The sequence below is a fragment of the Ursus americanus genome, chromosome 14, assembly GCF_024610735.1.
Source record: "Ursus americanus isolate L20-20 chromosome 14, mUrsAme1.1.p, whole genome shotgun sequence".
NCBI lineage: Eukaryota > Metazoa > Chordata > Mammalia > Carnivora > Ursidae > Ursus > Ursus americanus.
Genome location: NC_142140.1, coordinates 71,762,882 through 71,786,002, shown reverse-complemented (window position 1 = coordinate 71,786,002; position 23,121 = coordinate 71,762,882). Strand labels below are relative to the sequence as shown.

Below are 23,121 nucleotides of genomic sequence, written 5' to 3'. Positions count from 1 at the left end.
TGGTCTCTTCTCTTGAATCCAGGAGGTGCCATGAGAGTAACCAGTTGTGCGAGGGTGCTGGGGACCTACTGTGTGCCGAGGCTGGAGCATGGGTCCATGGGACACCACAGCCCAAATACTTTTTGAACTGTGCCTCACTGCTTCGTTGTGGTCCTGACTATCTCTCTGCCTGAGAGTGGACTACCCTACCCTTCCTTCACCATAATTTCAGGCAGATCCAAAAAATGTCTGTTCCGTGAGGGTGGGGACTTTGTTCACCACTTGATATCCACCACCGAGCACGTAGGAGATGTTCAGCAAGTCTGTGCCAAAGAAATGTAAGAATGAAAATCGTGGTTTCGTTGGCCTCTCCACTCTCCGAGGCCTTTGGGCTTGCTGCTCGTGCATCCCCTCCCGCAAGAGACCTTTCCTGATCCCCTGCCAGTCTCCCCACTCCTGCAACATCAGGTCATCCTGCTTTTTGTTTTTTTTCTTTTCTGTTAAAAAAAAAAAAGCTATCAATACCAGGGTACAAAACAATATGTGTTTATAGATTTATTTGAAAATCACCAGTTTTATTAAGGCTTTGTGATGTTTGCAAGGTATTTATTTGTCCTACTAATATCAGCTTCTCCCCAGATGTTCCCTATAAAGCAGGGAGGCTGTCCGAGGGCATCTCATCCTGTTTTGGTTCCTTCATACTATTTTCACCCTCTTTAAATTTTTGCCCGTTTTGTACGCTTGTTTGCTTTTCGCCTGTGTCGTCTTCTAAAAGGTAGATTCCAGGATGGCAGGAACCCTGTCAGTTTTGTCCCCAGCCCCATACAGTAAGTGCTCAGCGACACGGACACAGCCTTGCTCCATCAGCGTGCATGGCTCCTGCAGCCTCGCTGCTGCAGTGGGAGGAGAGAGCCCAGGCCCGCGGTCCTGGGAGAAGATGCCAGCTGAGAGCCTGGGACTGTGGACTGTCCCCAAAGCCACGCCCCCCGAGCCCCGCCTCCGCCGGGGCGCGTGCCGCAGCCTCGCTCTGGGGCCAGAGCCTGCGCGCTCGCGCCCCGAGCGCCCAGCGCCCCGCGCTCCTCGCGCGCCCCGGACGGCAGGGGTTTCTTCTCCGCCCCCGCCCCGCCCGGCTGTCATGTCTCAGGGCCCGGCCCCGCGGGGTGGCGTGACCCAGGCCCCGGCTCCCGCGGCGAGCGACCGCCAGGGGCCATGATCCGGCTGGGCGGCTGGTGTGCGCGGCGGCCCCGCGGCGCGGCGTTCCCGGCGGGGCGGCGCTGGGGACCAGGCTGGCGAGCGGGCCGGGCGGACAGCCGCGCCCTGCGGGTGCTGGTGGACATGGACGGCGTGCTGGCCGACTTCGAGGGCGGCTTCCTCAGGAAGTTCCGCGCGCGCTTCCCCGACCAGCCCTTCATCGCGCTGGAGGACCGGCGCGGCTTCTGGTTGTCCGAGCAGTACGGCCTCCTGCAGCCCGGCCTGAGCGTGAGCATCCCCCGCCCCGGCCCCGCTCGTCGCCGCCGCCGGGCCGCCGTTCCCGCTCCGGGGCCCCGAGCCCACCCGAGCCCGGCGGGACTGCGGCCCTCCTTCCCAGCGCTGGGCCGGGAGCCCGCGTGACCTTGGGTGGGTCACCTCCCCGAGCCTCGGGGTGGTCCTCTCGTAAAACAGGGGGACCTGGGGAGGACCCAGGGCGCCGCGCGCGCAGCCCGGCGCGCACAGAACTGTTGGCTGTCACCGAGGGCGTCTCAGAAGTCAGGAGAATATGGAGCGTAAAATACGAACTCTATCTTTAGCTGACTTTTTAATTTTTGGTGCATTTGGCCGCAAGTCTTTAAATTGTTTAAATGAAATAAACGTTACAAGTCAAGTCCCCTTGACCCCTGCCACAGTCAAATGCCCATTTCCTCATCCTCACGAATTTGATGCGTGTCCTTACCGTTCTTTTTTGTCCTTTTCCATGAATCATAACTCCCAGTGGTATTTGAGGAGTTGAGTGACTTTGTGGACGTCACACGAAGAGTCAGTGGTCAAGATGGGGTGGGCTCAACTCTTTGGTTTCTCCCCCTGCTTTGGCGGCCCTGCTGAACGTGAGCCCACCGCATCCCCCTGACTCCGGCTGTGCTTTGCCTTCTGAGTCCAGGATGGATGGAGGGGAAATATCCAGGCATGTTTATAGACAGATGGCTTAGTTTGTGAATTTAAACTATTTCGGGGAAGGAACGGGATTTTGCCTTGCACGAACTTAAAGAGGCTGGCTGTTTTCTGGCATCCCTTGATTGGTCACCCAAGGTCACCACCAGAACTCTGATGATGATGACATTAGAGCCTATTTTGTATCCCCAGGTTGACTGCATTGTCTCCCATGTGAGGTAGATGTTATTGTCTTCGTTATGCAGATGAGGAAACTTGTCCCAAGTCCTATAGTTAGTAAGGCGCTCGGCTAGGATTCCAACCCAAGTCTGTCTGCCTCCCAAGCACATTCAGCTTTCCCCACCCCAAAATCCTCTTCTCCGTCCTACTCTAACAAGTGACATTTCTTTTGACTTAAAAAAGGTAACTTGACAATAATTGGCTTGTCGAGAGGCAGGTGTTAAAAAGAAAACCAAGCACCACGTCTCTTCATTAATACCGTGCACTTCAGACGTGACTTTCCCAGAGTTCTGTGTGCTTACTTCTCCCAGCTCTAATACCTGATTACCAACTTCAAGCTGGAGAGAATACCCTAGTGATTTTTGCGGCCTCAGTAACAGACTCTTCTGCTCTATGTGGGTGTTCACTTGCAGACAGTGCACAGTATTGGCAGTCTGGGCCCCTTACTTCCTCGCAGGAGTGTATTGGGGTGAGCAAATGAAGCCCACCCCCAACTCTGAAAAGGACAGTGGCTTTTGCAGTCCTTTGTACAGATGTGCAGATTCCAGCTCTAAGGAGATGATTTGACCATTTTCTAAGGACGAGGCAAAGGAACGGAGGTCCCGGGACAGTAAAGAGGCAGTGTTCCGGGCGTGATCTGCTGAGTTCTGCTTCTGGGAACATTGCAGAAAACAGGATTTTAACAGATGAACACATGCCCTGTGTCCCCAGCATAGCTCACCGCAGGACATCCCTGAGTCTCCCCTTGGCTGAGCTGGCCCAGCATCCACAGTTAAAAACAACCAATGAACCAATCCACCTTAATTATGTAGGCATTTCTGCTTTACAAAATTCCACTCTACTGGTATCCCCTTTGATCTCCACAGGGCTCAGAGAGGTAATCAGGGCAGAGGTGGAAGGCAAAGCTCATTTTAACTGACTTAGAATCCTACACTGTCAGGACAGTTGAAGAACTCAGCCCAGAGAGAGGAAGTCCCTGGCCCAGGGTTTCAGAGCCAAGTTAGTGATGGAGGGAGGGAGGGGATGTTGGGATGTTGATTCCTGAGCTAAGATGGTGAGTCCAAGGTCACGCAGCCAAGGCCAGGACCTCTTACTCCTCCATCAAGTATGCTTTCCACCAGTCCATGCTGCCTCTGTGTGAGTCAGAAGCCCTGAGTCAAGTTCTGACAGCATCACCCATAAGTAGCCTTGAAAACAATCCTCTAAGCCTGTTTCCTTATCAGTAAACTGGGGATAGCGATTCTTGCCCCTCGTGGGAGGTGAGGGCCAAACAAGAGAGACCATATTTTAGCAATCTGTACTCATTTGCTTCAGCCCATGTAGTTCACGAGAACAATGCTAGCGTGATCTCAGGGCACTCTGCCTCTAAGTGTGACACGGTGGTGGCACTTGTCCCGGACTGTGTGGCGTCTGACCTGGCAGAGACACCTCCTGCTGTACATGTGGGAATTAGGTTCCTGATTCTCGGAGGTCGGCGTCCGTCTCCCCTCCCCTTGTCCTGAGCCTGGGAAAGTGTGGCATTCTGCAAACTTGATTTCAGTCCAGTGACATAAGGTCGAACCTTGTAGCCTCGGAGTTGGGAGATGGTGCTCAGCTCTCAGCAATGCCCCTGTTTTGCTGTGTCGTATTGAGTAAATCCCTTCCACCCTCAGAGCCTGGATTTTCTCATAGGAACAATGAGGGCCTGGATGTTTGGCTTTCAGACTTGAAAAGCAGCAGGATACTTTTTTTTTTTTTAATATTTTATTTATTTATTTATTTATTTATTTATTTATTTATTTGACACATAGAGAGAGAGACAGCCAGCAAGAGAGGGAACACAAGCAGGGGGAGTGGGAGAGGAAGAAGCAGGCTTCCCAGCCGAGCAGGGAGCCCGATGCTGGAGCTTGATCCCAGGACCCTGGGATCACGCCCTGAGCCGAAGGCAGACGCCTAACGGCTGAGCCACCCAGGCACCCCGCAGAATACTTTTTAAACAAAGTACTTAATGACACGCCAATGCGTAGCATAGATTCCAGCGGGTACGGATGGGGAACCTGGAGTTCTGCTCGACTGGCCTTCTACCTGCCCCCTTGGCCACCCAGACCCCACATGGCACAGCAGTGCTCTGAAGAGTCTCTGAGTTCCTCCAGCTCTCGAATTGAAGTACTGTAGTGCCATGGCAAGACCCGGTCCTCCCCCAGAGCCTCTGCGATGCCTCTGGCCATTAGAATCAAGCAAGTGCGTGATTCACGATGACTCGCCTTTGGTCCCAGATGGCTCTAGCCGTGCCTCAAACAGAGCAGGCTTCGGAATCCATAGCTCGTGACCCTTAGCTGATCTCTGCTGGATCCTTGCAGAAGTCAGATCCCCTGGAGAGGGGCTGGAACACACATGTACGTGTTCCGTGTGATCCCCCGGTCCCCCAGGATATGTCCCTGGGTGTGTGTGTGGTGCGGGGTGGGGGGGGGGAGGAACTTGGAAGGCTCACACTCTTGTCAACTGCCCTTCCTAGCTGCACCGTCGTCCCTGCGGTGAGGCAATGTGCTGAGTACCCTGAAGTCACCGATCCTCTCTCTCGTCCTCTTAGGAGAAGGCCATTAGCATATGGGAATCAGAAAATTTCTTTCTTGACCTGGAGCCTCTACCAGGGGCTGTGGAAGCTGTGAAGCAGATGGCCAACCTAGAAAAGTAAGTTTGTCTTCCCGCCTGAGCATTTGTGCCTTCCTCCCGCCAGCACCTCCCCTACTCTCCCTCTGCCTCCCTCGCTTCTCTCTCCTCACCCCTGCACAGGCCCATGCTTCTTTCTTTGGCACTCAACCTGGTAACGCCCTGAGTGAAACAGACTCAGCTCGACAGCTAGTGAGGTGTTTTGATCTGGTAACAGGAGAAAATATTGAGTCTAATTGGATCTGGTTGACTGGGCGCTGGGCATGCATGTATTCAGCAAATAACTGAGAACGGACTGTTGGACGTTGCCAGACACCAGTGATACAGAGATGAACAAACACGGTCCTGCCCTCATGGAGCTCACAGCCCAGCCAGAGAGGAGACGTCACACAAAAGAATCTCACGAGCAGAGATAATCGCAGATTGGGATAAGAGCTGAAAAGCAAGAGGAAGGAGTACACAGAGGTCTAACGGGCGACCTAACAAGGAGACATGGCGACGAAGCAGCAGGAGTGCGTGAGAGATTCCCGTGTTGTTCTAGTGGCGTGGCTGCTTCCGGGAGCTGAAGCCCCAGCGCCTTAACCTTTCACTAAGATCCACTAGCAGTTACAGATGATGGGCTTCCCTGAGGACTTAAAAAACAGTAACAGCGTATTGAGATATAATTCACAAAGTGTACAATTCAGTGGTTTTTAGTATGTCCGCAGAGTTGTGCGTTCAGGACCGGAGTCGATTTCCGAACACTGTCATCAGCCCAAAAAGAAACCCTACGCCCATTAGCAGTCCCTACCCCTTCTCTCTCCTTTCCCTGCAGCCTTAGGCAGCCACTGTCTACTTCAGGGCTCTGTAGATTAGCGGGGGCTGGACAGTCCATGTGTATTTCATGTACATTTCACGGAGCGCACTGTGTGGCCCTTTGTGATTGGTTCTTTTATGCAGCCTTTGTGTGTTCATGGTCATCTCCCTGGTGGCACAAATCAGCACTCCATTCCCTTTCATGGCTGAGCAATATTCCGGTGTATGGATATTGACATTTTGTTTCTCTCTTCATCAGTTGATAGACACTTGGGTTGTTTCTGCTTCTCAGGTATTGAGAATAATACTGGCGAACACTCACGGACGGGTTTTTTTGTGGTTGCATGTTTTCATATACAGGTTGTATATACCTAGGAGCAGAATCCCTGGGTCATGTGGTGAATCCATGTTTAACATTTTGGGGACTGCCAAGCTGTCTTCCAAAGCGACAGTACCATCTGACGGTCTCCTTAGCAATGTATGAGGGTTCCAACTTCACAGCCTTGCCAACACTTGTGGTCTTTCTTATTCTAGCCGTCCTCGTGGGTGTGAAGGGGTAACTCATCATGGTTTTGATTTGCATTTCTCGGTGGCTAATGATTTGAGCATCTTCTTGTGTGTTTTTAGCCATTTGTTTGTGGTTTTGGGAGAATTATCTTTTTTTGCTATTTTTTCTTCAATTGGGTTATTTATGTCTTTATTGATAGTTTTTAAGAATTCTTTATATATTTTATCTTTTTAAAAAGATTTTGTTTATTTGAGAGAGGGAGAGAGAGAGAATGAGTGGGTGAGGGGCAGAGGGAGAAGCAGGCTCCCCACCAAGCAAGGAGCCCAATGTGGCACTTGACCCAGGACCCTGGGATCATGACCTGAGCCAAAGGCAGCCGCTTAACAGACTGAGCCACCGGGGCATGCAAAGAGTTCTTTTTATATTTTAGATGGTAAGTCCCTTACCAGATATATGATTTGCAAATATATTCCCTCATTCTGTGGGTTTATTTTAGTCTCTTTGTGGTGTCCTTTGAAACTCACAGTTTTTATGTGGGTATAGTTCAATTTATCTGTTTCTTTTCTTTTTTTTTAAGATTTTATTTATTTATTTGAGAAAGGGAGAGCGCACAAGCAGGGGCAGAGGCAGAGGGAGAGGGAGAAGCAGACTCCCCACTGAGCAGGGAGCCTGACACGGGGCTCCATCCCAGGACCCCGGGATCATGACCTCAGCTGAAGGCAGACCCTTAACTAACTGAGGCACCCAGGTCCCCTATCTGTTTTTTTCCTTTGGTCATCTGTGGTTTTGGTGTCATATCTAAGGGTCGTTTGCTTAATCCACAGTCACAAGACTTGCTCCTATGTTTTCTTCTATGAGTTTTAGAGTTTTAGCTTTTACATTCAGGTCTTTGATCCATTTTGAGTCAATTTTTGAATATGGTGTGAGGAAGGGGTCCCACCTCATCCTTTTGTGTGTGGAAACCCACTTCTCAGTACCATTTGTTGAAAAGACTCTTCCCCTTCCCCCTCATTGAATTGTCTTGGCTTCCTTGGCAAACATCAGCTGACCATGAATGTTAGGATTTATTTCTAGGCCTGTAAATACTTTCATTGGTCATAGTTTTGCTCGAATTTACCAACCGGAAAGACCAGTCAAACAGAAGGTCTGGTTCGGTCTTTATCGTGCCGTATAAATGCCTCCAAAAACCTTCAGTGTTCAAAGTGCCTTGATAAATAGGCATCAGAGGAACACGAGATGCTTTCAGTTCGAGTTGAATCGTAAACCAGTTTGGTTGATCATTTATTTTTAGCCCAGAGTCAGGTCATGCCGAGTGGTATATTTCTTGCTGGTTACGATTGGAGCCTGATTTATAGTGGAATACTGTCGGATAACTTTCTCACCTCCGCCAGAAGAGCCTAGAGAGCCAAAGCACATGTGTGTTTGCACCACAGTTTTCCAAACTCTGCTTGCGTCTGGATCAGCGTTTCCTGCACCACATTCAGCCAGCTGTATTCTGGGGCGCTGGACGGCATAGTGGTTAAGGTTATGCCCTCACTGGAGTGAGACTGCCCAGGCTCAAGCCCAGGCTTTTCTAGAATCGAATCTTGGACGTTGGGCAAGTTATGAAGCTCTCTGGGTCTCATTTCCTTCAACTGTAAAACGAGGGGAATGAGAAAGGCCTCATTATAGTGCCTGGCACATCGTAGACACTCAGTAGCCGTTAGCCGCAGTTACCGTTCTGCAAGATTTAGTACGTATGGAGCAACAACAACAAAAGCGGTCTTCAGCCAAAACGGTGTGGGGGACATTGGATTAAGAAGGTTTCTTTGCCATAGGCCTTCGAAGGGCTTCAGGTTTGCTAATATGGATCGTGACTCATCACCCGGGTAACAGAGGATGCAGCCTTTCTTCATATGCGTTCTAGTCCGGGACACTCTTTCCCACGGCTTCCCTGTGAACGCTTTTGTGAAAATGCAAGTCTAGACCATCTCACAGGTCTGTTACCTCCATTTTGGCTCTTAACGGGGTAGATTCCCAAGGTCAGTGCCCCAAGTGTGGACAGAGACCGGGGTCTAGTCTGTAACTAAGTGGATAGCTTTGTGTCTGGTACCGAAGTAGACCGAGGCCAAGATTTAAAATGGTACTGAAGGAATATTTGCCAGGCACCTGCTACGGGCGTGGCCCTGTACCAGATGCTGCCCGTACCGCGGTAGATAAGAGACGGTTCTGGCCTCCGAGGAGTTCGCTGGGAAACAAAGGACTAGAGCATAGTTCTGAAAGTGACGTGGTAGACGTGCGGATGGGGACAGGCAGCTACTCCCCGGGGGAGGCAGTGACACTGGAGCTGTTGTCCTGAGAAATGAAAAGCAATCTGCCTGGTGGAGAAGGCAAAGGGGTTCCTGGCAGGAGGGGAACACGGAGCAAACACCTTATCTGCTCGCTGTCCTAAGACCGCCTCGCTGGCATGCTATGTCCTGGCTCCCGTAGCACTGAGGGGGAGGCTGTGCCTTCCTGGGCATCCCGTCCCATCCCAAAGAGCTTCCCTGGAGTATCTTCAGGGGCGACTGCCCTTTATTCAGTAATACATGAGCATATTCTTACAAAGCACTCAAATAGTGGGAACATTCGTGAACAAAATTGTCCCTCTCTCCCCGTGTACATCTCCCTCAACCCCGCTCTTCCTATCCTAGTGAGCAACTGGGGACGCGTGCTTCCAGACCTTCTCAAACGCATTTACATACAGGTTGTGTACAGGTCTGCAGACTTACCTGTGGCACCGGCAGCCAGAATGGTATTTCCAAACCAGAGTTCTGTTGGTGCAGGTCCCCTCTTAAAACTCTCTCTCGGCTTCTTTTTGCCCTCAAATGAAACGCGAACTCAGCCAGGCTTGTGAGGTGGTCTGTGACCGGGCCGTGCCACCCTCCGACCTCTTTTCACCTGTTCCAGACACAGTGGCTTTGTTTCTGTCCTGTGGACGCGCCAAGCTTGTTTCTGATCTCACGGCCTTTGTTCCCGACATACCCTCTTGGAATGTTTCTCCACGAGCACTTGGCGCGGCCAGATTGTTGTTGTTGTTGTTGTTTTTAAAGATTTTATTTATTTACTCATTCGACAGACATAAAGACAGCCAGCGAGAGAGGGAACACAGGCAGGGGGAGCAGGAGAGGAAGAAGCAGGCTCCTAGCGGAGGAGCCTGATGTGGGGCTCGATCCCATAACGCCGGGATCACGCCCTGAGCCGAAGGCAGACGCTTAACCGCTGTGCCACCCAGGCGCCCCGGCCAGATTGTTTTTAATCCTTCAACTCTGAGCACCTTGCGTGTCGTCTTCTCAGAGAGGCCATCCTGCTGAAGCTGAGGAGGCCAGTGTCCCCGGCTAGGCATTCTGCCGCCTTCCTGGCTAAGCTGAAGTTGTGTGCCTGTGTTTGTCCCTTCCTCTGTCAAATGCCAGCTCCCTGAGGTCAGGGATTGCCTCGGTTGTGGCTCTATCCTCAGTCTCTAGAGTGCTGCCTGGCTCATGGTACAGACTCAGGCCCCTGCTGGAGAAACATCCACATCATAGTTGTTGCTGATACAATAGGACTGTAGTCATCTATGTTATGCTACTGCTTTCTCTTTTTTACTTAGCAATATAATATGTGTTCACTATCTTTCCGTAACAACACTATCGAACTCTCTTTTCACTACCAAGTAGTGTCCTATTGTGAACCAGATACCATCACGTAGGTAACGATTTCCACGAGACATTTAAGTCGGTTCTCATGTCTTCCTGTATACCCGGGCCACAGTGAGTGTGCACATACGTGTGCAAGTATTTCTGTACCATAGTGGGCTAGCTGAATTAAAGTCATGTGCATTTAAAAATAATTTTTATTGAGGTGTAATTAACATAGGTGTTACGTTAGTTTCAGATGGGCTGTGTAATGATTCAAGGATTGTATATATTACTCAGGCTCATTAGGATAAGTGTACACTTTTTTTTTAAAGATTTATTTATTTATTTGCGAGAGAGAGTGCATGCACATGAGTGGGGGAAGGGACAGAGGGAGAGAATCCCCAAGCAGACTCCCCGCTGAGCGGAGCCTGGTGCAGGGGGCTCAATCTCACAGCCCTGAGATCATGACCTGAGCGGAAACCAATCGTGGGATGCCTAACTGTCTGAGCCAGCCAGGTGCCCACAATAGCTGTACTCTTAATCCCCTTTGTCTATTTCACCCACCCCCCACCCACTTCTCCTCTGGCAACCCCCAGTCTGTTCTTTGTATTTAAACTTGATAGATACTTAGTGATAGATACTTAGATACAATCTTTTTTGCAAATGTTCCCCCACATCAACTAGCATAGTGTATTTCATATAAAATGCCCCCAGTCAACCTGTCTTATCCTTGAAAGGGGCATTTGATGTAAAAATAACCAAAACTGATTTGGAGTGAATGCCAACAAATAAATGAGTCCTATCCGAATTTCCTTAGTGCTTAGAATATGACGGATTTTAATATATGTTGAATAAAAGGAACTCATGATGTCTAAAGCAATGAGTACTTTCTGACGGGACTGTAATTGGCTTCAGAGGTCAGTCCCTAAGAGAAGACAGAAAAATGTTTGCTTTAAAAAAATAGAGCTTATGGTTAATTTTGGGAAATTATGACATACATTAAAAAGTCATTTATGATCTCATCATTTGAAACCACCAGTTTCTTACATTTTGGTATTTTTGCTTGAGTTTTCTTTCCTATAGATCTTTTCCCCATAGTTGTTATATTACGTATGGCTCTTAAACATGTATTAAGAGGTAGCGGTATTTGCCAAAACAAGTATTTGACATCCTAGGGGGATGACTTAACACCACTCATTTAGAAAGATAAGTTTAGATGTGCTTACACCTGTGTTTAATAAGCATGACTTTCAATACCTATTGTTAGAAGGGGAAGGGGGGACAGTACAGCATCCTCCAACCTGAGAAGGTACTTTTTCTTTTAAATGGTTGTATTTATTTATTTGAGAGAGATTGAGAGAACCAGTGGGAGGAGGGGCAGAGGGAGAAGCAGACTCCCCGCTTAGCAGGGAGCCCGATGTGGGGCTTGATCCCAAGAGCCTAGGATCTTGACCTGAGCCGAAGGCAGACGCTTCACTGACTAGCCACCCAGGCGCCCTGAAAAAGTACTTTGAGAGCGGGGACTCCATATAGTTTACCCAGTTTTATTCGGGTAACACTGACAGGGGGGGTCAGGCCGGCGAGGATCCAGACTGCCCAGCTGTTCTCTGCAAAATCCAATCTTAAGCCATAGGTTTTATAGGGCAAGGGGATGTACGGAGGGCACTATGGTGAGGTCAAAGGGTCGAACACTTAACAGATCTCATGGTGCCATCTGTATGTCCGAAGAGGAGGGAAGAAACTATGTTATCTCTACTAGTTATCTAAACAACTTTAGGGGAGATCAGAACGAGCCTTCCCGCATTCCGGTCAGGGCACACGTTAATCTCCCAGGGGCCAGGAACAGGTACCCCCAAGGGAGGTCATTGGACGGACATGAACAAGACGGAGGGCCAAAGGTGGAGTCAGGGTTGTCAGCACGCCTATGGTTGAGGAGCCTGGCATAGGAGGCGATGGACTCATTCACTCACCAGACAGATTTTGTGTTACTTAATATGTGCCTGGCACTCTGCTAGCACTGGGGATATGTTCCTAAGTAAGACACCTAACCTAAGGGCTCGGGTCTTGAGGAGTTTTCGTTACGGTGGGAGGATGACACGTAAGAAGAAAAACAATTTGGGGCGCCTGGGTGGCACAGCGGTTAAGCGTCTGCCTTCGGCTCAGGGCGTGATCCCGGCGTTATGGGATCGAGCCCCACATCAGGCTCCTCCGCTAAGAGCCTGCTTCTTCCTCTCCCACTCCCCCTGCTGTGTTCCCTCTCTCGCTGGCTGTCTCTATCTCTGTCAAATAAATAAATAAAATCTTAAAAAAAAAAAAAGGTAAATATGGAGTGACCATATGACCCAGCAATCGCACTCCGGGAGTGTACTTGAGAGAACTGAAAACACGCTTCCACACAAAAACCTGAATGAGTGTTCCTAGCAGCATTGTTCATAACAGCCAAAAGGTGAAAACAGCCCCCATGTCCATCAGCTGGTGTGTGCATGAACAAAGGAGGTCCATCTGTCCACGTCCAATGGAATATTACTCAGCAATTAAAAGGTGTGAAGCCCGGGTACATTCTACCATGTGGGCGACTCTCGGAAACGTTCTCCTAAATGAAGGGGGCCAGCAGCAAAAGTCCATGTATTATAGGATCCCGTTTATGTGAAATATCCAGAACACGCAAATCCATAGCGATAGGAAGTAGGTTGGTGGTTTCCTAAGACCAAGGGCAGAATGCAGAGTCATTGCTAATGGACACAAGCTTCCTTTGGGGGGCATGAAACTGCTCTGGTGATTGTTGTCAAAGTCTGTAAGTGTAGTAACATTCATTGGATTACAAACTGAAAACGGGCAGCTGTTATGGTTTAGGAATTATAGCTCCATGAAGATGTGTTTTTTCTTTTTAATCAGCCCGCTCAAAAACAAAACAAAAACAACCAACTATGGATACATTTAATAACATGAGTGAGTCCTCCCAGAAATAACTTCACCGGATGGGAGAAGCCAGACAAAAAATAGTACATACTGTGTGTTTCCATTTGTATGAAATTCTAGAAAATACAGTCTGATCTGCGGTGACAGAAAGCAGAGTGGTGGTTGCCTGGGCCCCGGGGTGTGGTAGGGACAAGGAGGGGCAGGTGGAGAGATGAAAGGAGGGTACAGGAAACTTTGGGGGGCATTTATTATCTTGATTGTGGTGACCTGTGTTTCGCATGTAACTTATCATATTATACCGGTGTTGTTCATTGCATGTCAATCATCCCTCAATGAAGCTGTTTGAAAATAATCAGTCCCGGGGCACCGGGTGGCTCAGTCAGTTCAGCGCCCGACTCTTGGTTTCGGCTCAGGTCACGATCTCAGGGTTGTGAGATCGAGCCCCGTGTTGGGCTCTGCGCTCAGTGCCGAGTCTGCTTCTCCCTCTCCCTCTGCCCCTCTCCCCGCTTGCACAGTCTCTCTCTCTCAAATAAATAAAAATAAAATCTTAAAAAAATAATCAGTGTGGATACGGGGTGGAGAAAGGCTTCACGGGGGCAGAATTGGAAGTTGAGGAACAGTCAGAGGTGCAGTGGTTGAGACTGGGGTGGCGACCACGGAGGGAAGTTGATGGAATGATAACACATGTTGGAGGAAGAACCCATAGGTCTGGGGCTGGATCTTGGGGGTTGGAGGGAGGATAGGAAAAGGGGTGATGTTTAGGGTTTTTTGCTGGAGCAACCAGATCTATGTAACAGTGCCATCAACTGGCGAAGGAACAGGTTTGGCGAGTGGGGAGAACCACGTGTGCTGTTTTGGAAAATCCGAGTGTTGGTGAGATGTCCACGTGGAGATATTCAGTAAGCTGTTAAGGACTCGGGGGACAGGGCTGGATGGCGAAGGTAAAGTTGGGGGCATATGCTGGGGTGGCCGAGGACGGGCAGGCGTGCCAGGACAGGAGCTCTCACAGAGGAGGGCAGGTCTGCTTGGGTGCTGGTGAGCCAGAGAAGGAGAGGGGGTGTGCATTGGCTATGGTGACATGAGGGTCCTTGGTGACAACAGGCACTTTCTGGGAAGTGGAGGGGATGAGCTCCCGGTTGGGGTGGATTGATGCACACACAGGAGGTGAGGAAGTGGGGTCCACAGGTGCAGGCCACTTGGTAGATGTTTTGGGAGCAGAGAGACGGGAGGTCAGGGGAGCAGATGTGAGGTCAAGGTCATGGGTATGTGCGCGTGTGTGCGTGTGCATTTCGTTTTAAGATGAGAGGGAGCAGAACATGTTTGAATGAGTCGTAGGGAAGAGCAGTCCCGGGGAAGGGAAGGTGGCAGGGAGTTCCTCCTTGCGAAGATTAGGGGATGGAATCCAGGGCACGAATGAAGGCCTTGCCTTGAGAGGAGGGAGGGAGGCCTGTTCCTCCCATGCAGGGGAAAGGGAGAAGGAAGTTCAGACACAGGTGTGTTTCTAGATTCCACGATGAGAAGCCAGGGAGTCTCAGAGCCGAGAAGTCTGAGGACCCGGGGGTGGTGTGTGGCGGCTGCCGCGTCGGGGAACGTGAGCACACGCCGGGGTCCCGGGGACAGGCTGCCTGGCAAGCGCACCACTGCCTTGCGGTTGTGCTTCTGAATTTAAGATGAAAAGAGCCAAACCGATTATGCGAGTTTTTTGTTGTTTTTGTTGTTTTTTTGTTCTTCTCCAGCAACACTCGGTTGCTTGGGTATGGGTCGAAGAAGCTGGGGAGTCGGGTTCTTTGCAGGCCCCGATGGAGGGAGAGGAAGACCAGCAGGGAGATGGCAGTGGGGCCGGAGGGGCCCCAGGGAGGCTGAAGGTGCACTGAGCCTCAGCGGGTTGCCTGTCTTGCTGAGGCCGAAGGATGCAGCGAGGTTGTCAGAATGCATTTGCGGGTAGGACCGCCGGTGGCGGGGAGGTGACAGAGGCCAGGAAGGGCAACAGGTGGGTTGTTGTGGGGCACGGGCTTCTCCGAGTCAGGGATTTTGAAGAGTCGCCGGTGGACTGGGGAGACCTTGGCCCCTGAGGCCCCCACCTCGCCCGTCCAAACGATGTCACCGGAGGCTCTTGGTCTCCCCTGGAGAAGGACTTCAAGGACACTATGGCGACGGGGCTTGAAGAAGGAATGATGCTATGTCAGCCGTCTTTGGCTTGTCAGGTTGCATCTGGTTTCCCGTGGTTTTGCTTTTGGGTGCTGCCCGGACAGGCCTCTGGGTTTCCTCCTAGTTGACCGTGACTTCCTCTCTGTCGGCCTCCAGACATCCCGTGAGGACCTCACTAACCGCCCACTCTAACAGGAGGAATGGTCTGGAAGAGACAAGGGAGGTCGAGGGAGAGCCTTCTTGCCTTGTCTCTGCAGCCAGTGGGCGTGAGGAAAGCAGAGCTCTCAGCCCGAGGCGCGCAGGGGAGGCGTATTCCTCGCGTGAGGCCAGCTTTCAGTGAGCGAACACGGAGGAGAGGCTGAGGACCCAGGGGACCGGCCCTGCACGGGGGAGGGGACGGCGAGGTGAGAGCCGAGCCTCGGGGTAACTAGACCCCGGTAACCAGAAGACACATGCTGTCTGCGGAGGGACCTGGCAGCCTGACGTAGGCAGGACTCTCGGGGGACTAATTTGCCAAAGAGCAAAGGAGCCCGGAAAATCTCGTGTCCCACAGGCTCAGCACGAGGAGCCCTAGATGGTGGCTCTCTGCGGACGTTCGGGACCAGATGGCTCTATCGGTGAGGGTCTGGGGCCCCTGGGCTGTGGGGACAAGGCCCTTCCAGTCAGCCCCCCCACTGTCACCAGCGCAGAAGAACCAGACTGTGCGCGGGGGCACAGCAGAGCCCTTGCCCGTTTTGAGGGCGCTTAGCCTCGCTGAGAGGAGGGGACTCCTCCTCCCTCTACCCTAACCCTCACGGGGTTCTTTGCTTTGCATCGCATGAGGCCCTGATTTTCCCTCAAGTACCTCGCTCTGCACCCCTCTAATGCGTCTCTCATTGCTAATGCTTCTCTCTCTCAGTATTTCCCTGTTCAGATTCCAGAGAGGGCAAGTGCTTGGCCTAGCTAAGCTCTGGGCTCCGGCCATGCAGAATTGCCGTCCATGGACGCCCGTCCCTGACCTGGTCGCTGGGCCAGAGAGGTCACACGTGGCTGCTCAGGACTGGGGGACGGGATGTGTCTGGCTGGGAGAGCAGTGTGGGGTGGTGGGGTTTCCCGTTCCAGGTGAGGGGTGCAGACCCGGGACGGCCTGACGCCCGCAGAGGAAAGGGGTGGGGGTAGGGGGGCAGGTGCGCAGGGGTGATGAAGACCAAGAAATGTCGGGGCTCAGGCTGACTCTCCTTGCCCTTTCTCACAGCACGGACGTCTTCATCTGCACGAGCCCCACAAAGATGTACAAGTACTGTCCCTACGAGAAGGTAAGCTGTGCTTGCAGCCTCCTCTCACCTTCACCCCACGTGTCTCGGGTAAGGGGTGCCGGCACTCCGCACACCCCGGGGTAGGGTGCGGACCCTCACAGCGAGGCCTTCGGCAGCTGGGGTGGCCTTGCTGCTGCCTCTTCTCCCATCCGTCCCTCCTGTCTGTGCCTGGTCTCCTTTCCCAAAGACCTTCGCTGGCACCAGTGTGACATTCCAGCACGTTCCTTGCAGGGAGCCTGGCCAGGACGCCGGGTTCTCTGGAAGGTGACCACCCCCGTGGTAGTGAAGCATCATTTGTGAAGGGTGAGGTAAGGAGAGGAAATGTGTCGGGAGAGGTGCTGGAGGCAACCCAAACTCAAACATTGGGGGGCGTGAATTTATTTATGCAAAAGTCTTACAAAGGTGAACCGGTTACATTGCGTTTTGCTACGCACTCGTATCCTCATGCGCGTTGAAAAGAAATAGAATTACAGAAAACTGAGGCTTTTCTGGAAATTGGCAGCCTGTGGTTGCCAACCCTATAGGAAAGGTGTGTTGCCCAGGAGGTGGGCGTTCGCACCGCAGGTGGGTTCGGGGGAAGTGGGAGCAGCCTCCCAAGTCCAGGAAGGTGGGATTCGGGCCCCAGAACCCCCTGCTCCAGGGGGGAGGGCCTGGGCTAGCCCCTGCTCCAGGGGGGAGGGCCTGGGCTAGCTGGGCACAGACCTTCAGGCACGAGCTCTCTCAAGTGTGTTCACATGATCTCCAGCTCCACGTTAGAAACAAAATGTGCACAGTCCACCGACGTGTGTGAAATGGAACGGGAACTCACCCGTACCGAGCAGTTAGCATGAGGCGCTTGGCGGCCCCTGAGTCATCGCATGCTCCCGCGCCCCATTCCCTGGTCATGCCCGTGACTTTCCACAGGAGTTTAGCTAAACTCGGGGGGAGTTAATGGCTTACCATCAGTAAGAGCGGAGTGGGGACTGAAGGCTTGGTCTGCTGTTCCTACTAGAGCAGTGATCTGAAGTCAGGTCCCTGGGCACTTGATAGAAGTGGACATTCTCCAGCCCTCCCGGGGACCTTCTGAGTCGGAAACCCCAGGAGCTGCCCAGTGTGTTTTAACAAGTCCCCCAGGTACACCCGTAAGTGGGAGTAACTATCGAGCCAGAGCGCCTGATTCAACCGTGGTTGTAGTGGGCCGTCAGGGTGCTCATCCAGCACTTGTCGGGGGAAGAGGGATACGATGGCTGTCATCCATGCATTCCTGCCGCTCCAGGTTCCATCTTTATGCGCACCATCCCCCCTGTGTGGCTTCAGCCCGGGACTGCCCTCGGAGCTCCGGACAACTCAAACCTCGTGTGTTTGTCCCTGGGCTACTGGCGTCCCCGTCCCATGTCCGTCCCTCCCCTCTCAGTACACTGAGAGTACATGGCATCGTCCACCAGCCTCTGAGGCTGAAAGCCAGGGAGCCATCCTGGTGATGCCCTTCTTACCCCCACACCCAGGGCATGAGCAAGTCGTGTGTCCCGTTCAGGGCAGCTGGTGTCCGCCTCCTTTTCTCTCCATCACACCACCTTAGCGTTTCTTCCCAGAACCACTGAGAGAGACTTCTACACCCCCTGTTCATTTCATTTCCACCCAGAGCCAGTGGCGGCCTTTCATAAAGTAGATCAGGTCAGCCCCCTACTTGAAACCTCATAACAGTTTCCCACCGCACTTCAAATAGAATTTTAAAAATATATGCATATACACACACGAACTCCTCGCCAAAACCTGCCAAGCGCCTCCCAGCCCCCTCTCCCATCATCCTAAGTTCCTGCTTCTCCATTCACGATTCCTGTTTCTGGGACATGCTTCGTGCCCCTACACATGTGCGGCCCTCTGCGTTCCTCGTTCCTCCTCGTCCCTTAGGCCTCACTCAGCGGCCCCACCCCCATTTCCTGACCGCCTCTTAAAGCTTATTCTTTCTCTGCCTTGCTATTCCGTTCCTCAGCCCTTGTTTCCTGTATAAACACTTGAAACGGGTTTACATCTTTGCCTGTGTCCTGTTGCCTGTCTGTCTCCCCGGCGGACCACAAGCCCCATGAGGACAGCGACTGTGTCTGTCTTGTTGACTGTGGGTCCCCGTGCCTGGCGTGCCGGAAGCACTCAGGATTTGTTGTTGGATGAATAGATGCATTTGCTGGGAAGAGACTTATCAAACATATCTTAGTAATAATGTTCGCCATTTATCGGATGCCTCTGATGCGCCAGGCCCTGTATCTTATTATCAGTACGGCAGCTCCCTGTGAAACGGGGTACTCCTCTGGTCTGACAGACGAAGAAGGAGGCTGAGAGGGTGAGGCAGCTTGTCTCCTGGGTCTAGCGATCGTAGAGGCAGTGGGGTTTGGTCCGGAGCCATGCGTCCCAGAGCCCGTGCCCCAAGCGGCTCCCACGAGCGGTGCATGCTCACTGCCGAGGGTTCAGAGTCCAGTGAACACGTGGGAAGAGGATATCCCTTGGGATTCCTCGGTTGCAGCAATGTGAGCGGCGTCCGGTTAACTGGAACAAAAGTAGAGTTTATTAGGACGCAGCTGGTTTGCTCAGAGAATCACAGGAGAATCGGAAGGAGCAGCCCCTTGACAGGCAGGTTGGGAGCCAGAGCCGATGGGACGGTCTCCCCGAGCATGTGGGTTCGCAGGAGACCACAGCCCCGTTCGTTCTCCATCTGTGGGTGTCTCTGCCCAGGATTCACATTCCCAGGAGGGAGGCTTACCACCTGAACTCAGGTCACGAGTGTAGGCATCCTGACTGACGTCCCATTAAGGACAGGGGTCTTTGTGGAGAAAAATTGAGGTGCCGATATCAGAGGAAGGGGCGCCGTGATAGTGGGTGGTGGATGCCCTGACCAAACAAAGGGGAAAAAAAGCAAGAAAACCCCAACTACAAACCTACCACCTACTGATAGAAACACTGTTGGTGTTTTGAGGTGTTTCTTTCTAGTTTTTCTTTGATGCATATTAAACATAATAAGTACTTTTTAACAAAACTTGAATCTTATGTGGTTTAGTGTCCTTTTCTTCCTTAATGGAGTTTTCGCCTTTTTTCTGTCACCAAATAGTCTTCAAAAACATGATTACGAAGAGCTAAAGTCATCTTCATGTGATTATGTCCATAGGCTAGATTCCGGGAGCTAGAATTCCTGGCCCCCACAAGGAGGGCACATTGTGACACGCACCGCAGGGAGGGGCATAGTGTTGCTGCTGTGCTGGCGGCCGGCAGAGCCCCCTCCCCACCCAGGGGCCAGGCCGGGCCACGTACGGTCGGTCAGTGGAGGAAGTGGGACGCTGAACAGAGACACGAAGACAGCAAAATGCGGAGTATGTTTGAGGAACTTTGGGTGAATTGTGTTGGCTGATGGCCCTAGAGCCTGTGGGGTTGGGATCAGGCTGGGGTGCAAGCTCATCTCCCAGCCATGTTGTCACCCCCCCAACACACACACACACACACACACACACACACACACACACCTGAAACTAAGTCAGTGGGGAAGGCAGACAGTCGCTATCTTGTGAAGGGATTAAAATAGCCCCAGCCACCTTGTCTCCCACTATCCATGCACCCCCCCATCCCTGGTAGACAGGCCTTGTATTCTTGGCTAGTCGAGGCTGGGGGCAGACGGGTGCTGTCGATTTTTCTGCCTGGTGCCTCTGGTTGGGGGGTGCTGGGGCTGGTTCTCAGGACGTCAATGGAGGATGGATGTTTTGCTCTCATGGGGGTTCCAGTGGGGGCTCAAGACCCAGATCTGTCACAGAGTTCTTCCCTCTGCTCCTGCCCCCCCCCCCAGCCATGGGCAGCCAAAGTGGGAGTTTCTCTCCTTAGCTGATTCCTCTCGAGACCCAGTCAAAGGAGGGAAGCCTAATTGCTAAGAGGTCACCTTCTTTATCATACCTAAAGAGTCAGACTTAGGTGCCATTCCGTTTATCAGAACCTTCTTTCTGCCTGGGGCTTGCTGATATTTTAAACTCAAACCTGCTCAGTAAGCTAACTCATGCGTTGGTAGGATATGCAGGCAAGGACTTCACCTGTAATGATCCATTAGCCTTCATAACAGCCCTTTGAAGTAGGTACTGTTATTATCCCCATTCTACAGATTGAGGGAACTGAGGCACAGAGAGGTTAAGTCTCTTGCCCAAGGTTGGCAGCAGGACATGGTAAGTCAGGGTTGGGCAGCCTGGCTCCAGACCCTGTGTTCTGTACGTCCGTGCTATGCTGACCCCCTTCTCTAATTCCACCTGACTCAGAACTTAGCATGATATTACTAGTTTTTTTTTCCCCCAAAGAGATGGAAAAAATCCGTGTTAAATTCCTCATGCTCGAGCATGACTTTTTACTGTTACTTTTCCTCATTCAACGAGGTGAGTGATCCCAAGTAGGATTAAGTGAGATGCTTGGATGTAACAGTGTGGGACATGTCCTTTTCATTTGAAGTCTGGTCTCCAGATGATATGTCTTCCAGATGCCGTGTTTGATTTTAAGAATAAATGTTAAACATTTCCACCCCATCCCTGAGCCTCTTCATCACTCAAACTCAAATAAAAAAATGTAGATAATTTAATTTCTTTGCACATTTGACACCAAATTGTCCAACTGCTCCCAGAACTTGAACCTCTGATCAGACTTACACTAAAATGTGCATCACTTTCTCTTGCCACCAGCAGAAACCACAGGTTCTTTTAAGAGCAATGAGAGCCACACTCCAGCATTTCAGGAACTTTCTCTGGGGGTACCTTCCACTTTGTGTGCTACCCAGAGGTCGAAAACCAGGGCTCATGGTATGTTTTGGCCCAAACTACTATTTATAAAATAATTGGCTGTTCATGGTAATTGGCATAGGGTTTTTTGGAAGGATGATGGAAACTTTTGGGAATTAGATAGGCAATAGTTGTACAACATAGGGGATTACTTAAAAAAACCACTGAAATGTACACTCTAAATTGCTGAACTTTATGGTATGTAAATTATATATAAAAGTGATGATAAAGTGAAATAAAAGGAAACAGCTTTCTATAGGATAGAAAAATGATACACCAAGAAAAAAGGAGAGGTCTCAAATAAAACCAGAAACGAAAGAGTTGGTACAACTGTGATACCACAGAAGTACAAAGGATCATGAAAGACTGCTAAGAATAATTATATGCCAACACATTGGACAATGTAGAAGAAATGGATAAGTTCCTAGAAACACGACCTTCCAGGATTGAATCATGGTGAAATAGAAGATCTGAACAGACCAGTTACTACCAAGGAGATGGAGTCAGTAATCAAAACCTTCCCAACGAAAAAAAGTCCTTGACGAGACGACGTCACTGGTGAATGTTGCCAAACATTCAAAGAAGAGTTAATCCCAGTGCTTCTCAAACTCTTCCAAAAAGTAGAAGGGGGCTGGAGGGACTCTTCCAAACACATTTACGAGGCCAGCATTACCCTGATACCCAAACCAGATAAGAATGCCGCAAAAAAGAAAACTCGAGGCCAAGATCCCTGATGAACATAGATGAAAAATTCCTGAACAAAATATTAGCAAACGGAATTCAACAATACATTAAAAGGATCAAACACCATGATCAAGTGGGATTCATTTCAGGAATGCAAGGATGGTTCAACATCTGCAAATCAATTAATAGGATACACTACATTAACAAAACAGATAAAAATTATATGATCATTTCAATAGATGCAGAAAAAGCACTTGACAAAATTCAACATCCATTTTATTATTTATTTATTTATTTATTTATTTATTTATTTATTTATTTAAAAAGATTTTATTTATTTTGAGAGAGAGAGCACGAGCGGGGGGAGAGGCAAAGGGAGAGGGAGAGAGAACTTCAGTCAGGCTCCAGATTGAGCACAGATTTCAACATGGGGGTCAATGCCACAACCCTGAGATCATGACCTGAGATGAAACCAAGGGTCGGTTGCTCAACTGACTGAGCCACTCAGGTGCCCCTGAACATCCACATTAATAAAAAACTCTCAACAAAGCAGATATAGAGGGAATGTACCTCTACATAATAAAGGTCATATATGATAAATGCACAAGTAATGTTATATTTAACGGTGAACAGATGAAAGCTTTTCCTCTAAGATCAGGAACAAGGCAAGGATGTTCACTCTTGCCACTTTTATTCAATATAATATTGTATGTCCTAGCCACAGCAGGCAAGAAAAAAATAAAAAGCATCCAAATTGCAAAGGAAGAAGTAAAACTACCACTATTTGTAGATGATCTGATATTATATATAGTAAAACCTAATGACCCCATCAAAAAACTGGTAGAACTAATAAATTCCACAAAGTTACAGGATACAAAATCATACCCAGAAATCTGTAGCATTGCTTTACACTAATAATGAACTACGAGAGAAATTAAGAAAACAGTTCCATTCACAATTGCATCAAAAAGAATAAAATATTGAGGAATAAATTTACCTAAGGAGGTGAAGGACCTGTATATTAAAAACTGTAAGACATTAATGAAAGAAATTGAAGAAGACAGAAATAAATGTAAAGATATTCTGTACTCATGGATTGAAAGAATTCATATTATTAAAATATTCATACTATCCAAAAACAATCCACGGACTCAGAGCAATCGCTATAAAAATTCCAATAGCAACTTTCAAAGAACTAGAACGAACAAACCTAAAATTTGGAACCACAAAAGACCCCAATAGCCAAAGCAATTTTGAGAAAGAAGAACAAAGCTGAAGGTGTCACACTCCCTGATTTATAACTATATTACAAAGCTGTAGTAATCAAAACAGGATAGTATTGGCATAAAACAGACATATAGATCAATGGAACA

The 23,121-nt window shown here is 50.2% G+C and overlaps 1 protein-coding gene across 3 annotated transcripts in view; it reads left to right on the top strand.

Annotated features, from left to right (window-relative positions):
* Nucleotides 1-1,020: 1,020 nt before the first annotated feature.
* Nucleotides 1,021-23,121, top strand: part of NT5M (5',3'-nucleotidase, mitochondrial) — a 36,555-nt gene continuing 14,454 nt past the window's right edge. For 2 of the 3 annotated variants that reach the window (XM_087867703.1, XM_045778287.2), the window contains exons 1-3: nt 1,054-1,458; nt 4,913-5,013; nt 16,232-16,292. In XM_087867703.1, the coding sequence (XP_087723829.1) occupies nt 1,189-1,458; nt 4,913-5,013; nt 16,232-16,292 (432 nt within the window). In that variant the 5' untranslated portion in view covers nt 1,054-1,188. Of the gene's footprint in view, nt 1,459-4,912; nt 5,014-16,231; nt 16,293-23,121 lie in introns of all 3 variants that reach the window. The other variant, XM_045778285.2, reaches the window with a different exon arrangement.